The sequence below is a fragment of the Atta cephalotes genome (genome assembly GCF_000143395.1).
Source record: "Atta cephalotes unplaced genomic scaffold scaffold00002, whole genome shotgun sequence".
In the NCBI taxonomy this organism is placed as follows: domain Eukaryota; kingdom Metazoa; phylum Arthropoda; class Insecta; order Hymenoptera; family Formicidae; genus Atta; species Atta cephalotes.
In genome coordinates, this window is record NW_012130066.1 from 6458861 (window position 1) to 6460254 (window position 1394).

A 1394-nucleotide genomic window follows, 5' to 3' on the forward strand; every position below is an offset into this window, starting at 1 on the left:
ATATATATATATATATATATGTGTGTGTGTGTGTGTGTGTGTGTGTGTGTGTGTGTGTGTGTGTGTGTGTGTGTGTGTGTGTGTATATGTATGTACATTTTCATGTACGTGTATGTATATGCATATAGCTGAAAGATCGGGACTTGGCATTAAATCAACGTTTGATAGATAAGCAAAGAGTAAAGCAGAGATATAATACAAAGATGCAAGTCGAGACGGATAAGTTAAACAGAGAATTCGAAATGAGACTGCGTCAACAGCGTGAACATCTTCAGGTTAAATTTAACAAATGTTACATATTTATAAAGATAAGAGTAATTGCTCTGATTTTATATACATATAATATACATATAATTATATACATATAATTATATACATATAATTTTCAATCTTTGACATTTTTTAATATTAAATATATTCTTATTATTTTTAGAATCAAGTGAAGAAGAAAGATGAACAGTTACGACGAGTACATCAAATTGTACTTGATAATGATATTAATTCAGCATCAAAAAACCAAGCTCCAGAATCGACAACGAGAGTAGTCAGTCCAGTTAGAGATACCAGAGTATCACGAAAGGTTACCTATTATGTGCAATTACTCTTTCCTCTTAAATGTCTTTCTTAACTTGATTTCGTATTTTTGTGTATAAAAGTTGGAGAAAAAAAACAATTTTCTTATATGTAGGACGGAATACCCGTTTCAAACCCGAGATATAGACGATCGCAAAGTGCCGACACATGGATCGATCATAGACCTCAACCTCTTGTACCAGTTGGAACTATATTGCAACCATTGATGCAAAGAAGACGAAGTGTAACGCAACTTACTTCACCAAAAGAGATTATGGATGGCGCATCTAGATATTGTCTTGTCGCACAAGAGCATGATACGGATGGAGAACTTGAAACAAAATTATATAAGGTTTATAATTTGTATTTTATATATGTAAAAAAAATTACATATTTTTTATGTGTATAGAAAATATTAATGTAATCTTAATGAATATATAAGTTTTACTTCCTTTTTTCTATCAAATAGGGCGATATATTGCCAACAAGTGGTGGCGGAGCACAAGTAGTATTTAACGATATGGAATGTTTGAAACAATCATCCCCGAAAGCGAGGAAACGTACTGGACCTCAAGAGGAGGGAATGGACCAAGTAGATATTTCTACATTGACAGAAACGAAAAGACCACGAGTATAATAATACTTTTATAACATGTTGTAATTTATATCGAGAATGTAGGAGAAATGAATCCGAAACGTGATATATTTGATGTATATATATATATTTGTTTAATTCAAACCGCATTGCGGTTTAATCAAAGACTATAANCTTTATATCACCATTATTTTCATTATTTTTACAAGATCCGAGATAAATATCA

General features: G+C 31.4%; 1 protein-coding gene across 1 annotated transcript in view; it reads left to right on the plus strand.

The window, feature by feature from the left end:
* LOC105621123 (kinesin-like protein KIF23) overlaps positions 1 to 1210 on the plus strand; it is a 4998-nt gene extending 3788 nt beyond the window's left edge. The window contains exons 11-14 of the mRNA XM_012202597.1: positions 129 to 275; positions 434 to 580; positions 689 to 925; positions 1043 to 1210. Of these exons, the coding sequence (XP_012057987.1) occupies positions 129 to 275; positions 434 to 580; positions 689 to 925; positions 1043 to 1210 (699 nt within the window). The remainder of the gene's footprint in view (positions 1 to 128; positions 276 to 433; positions 581 to 688; positions 926 to 1042) is intronic.
* Positions 1211 to 1394: the final 184 nt, after the last annotated feature.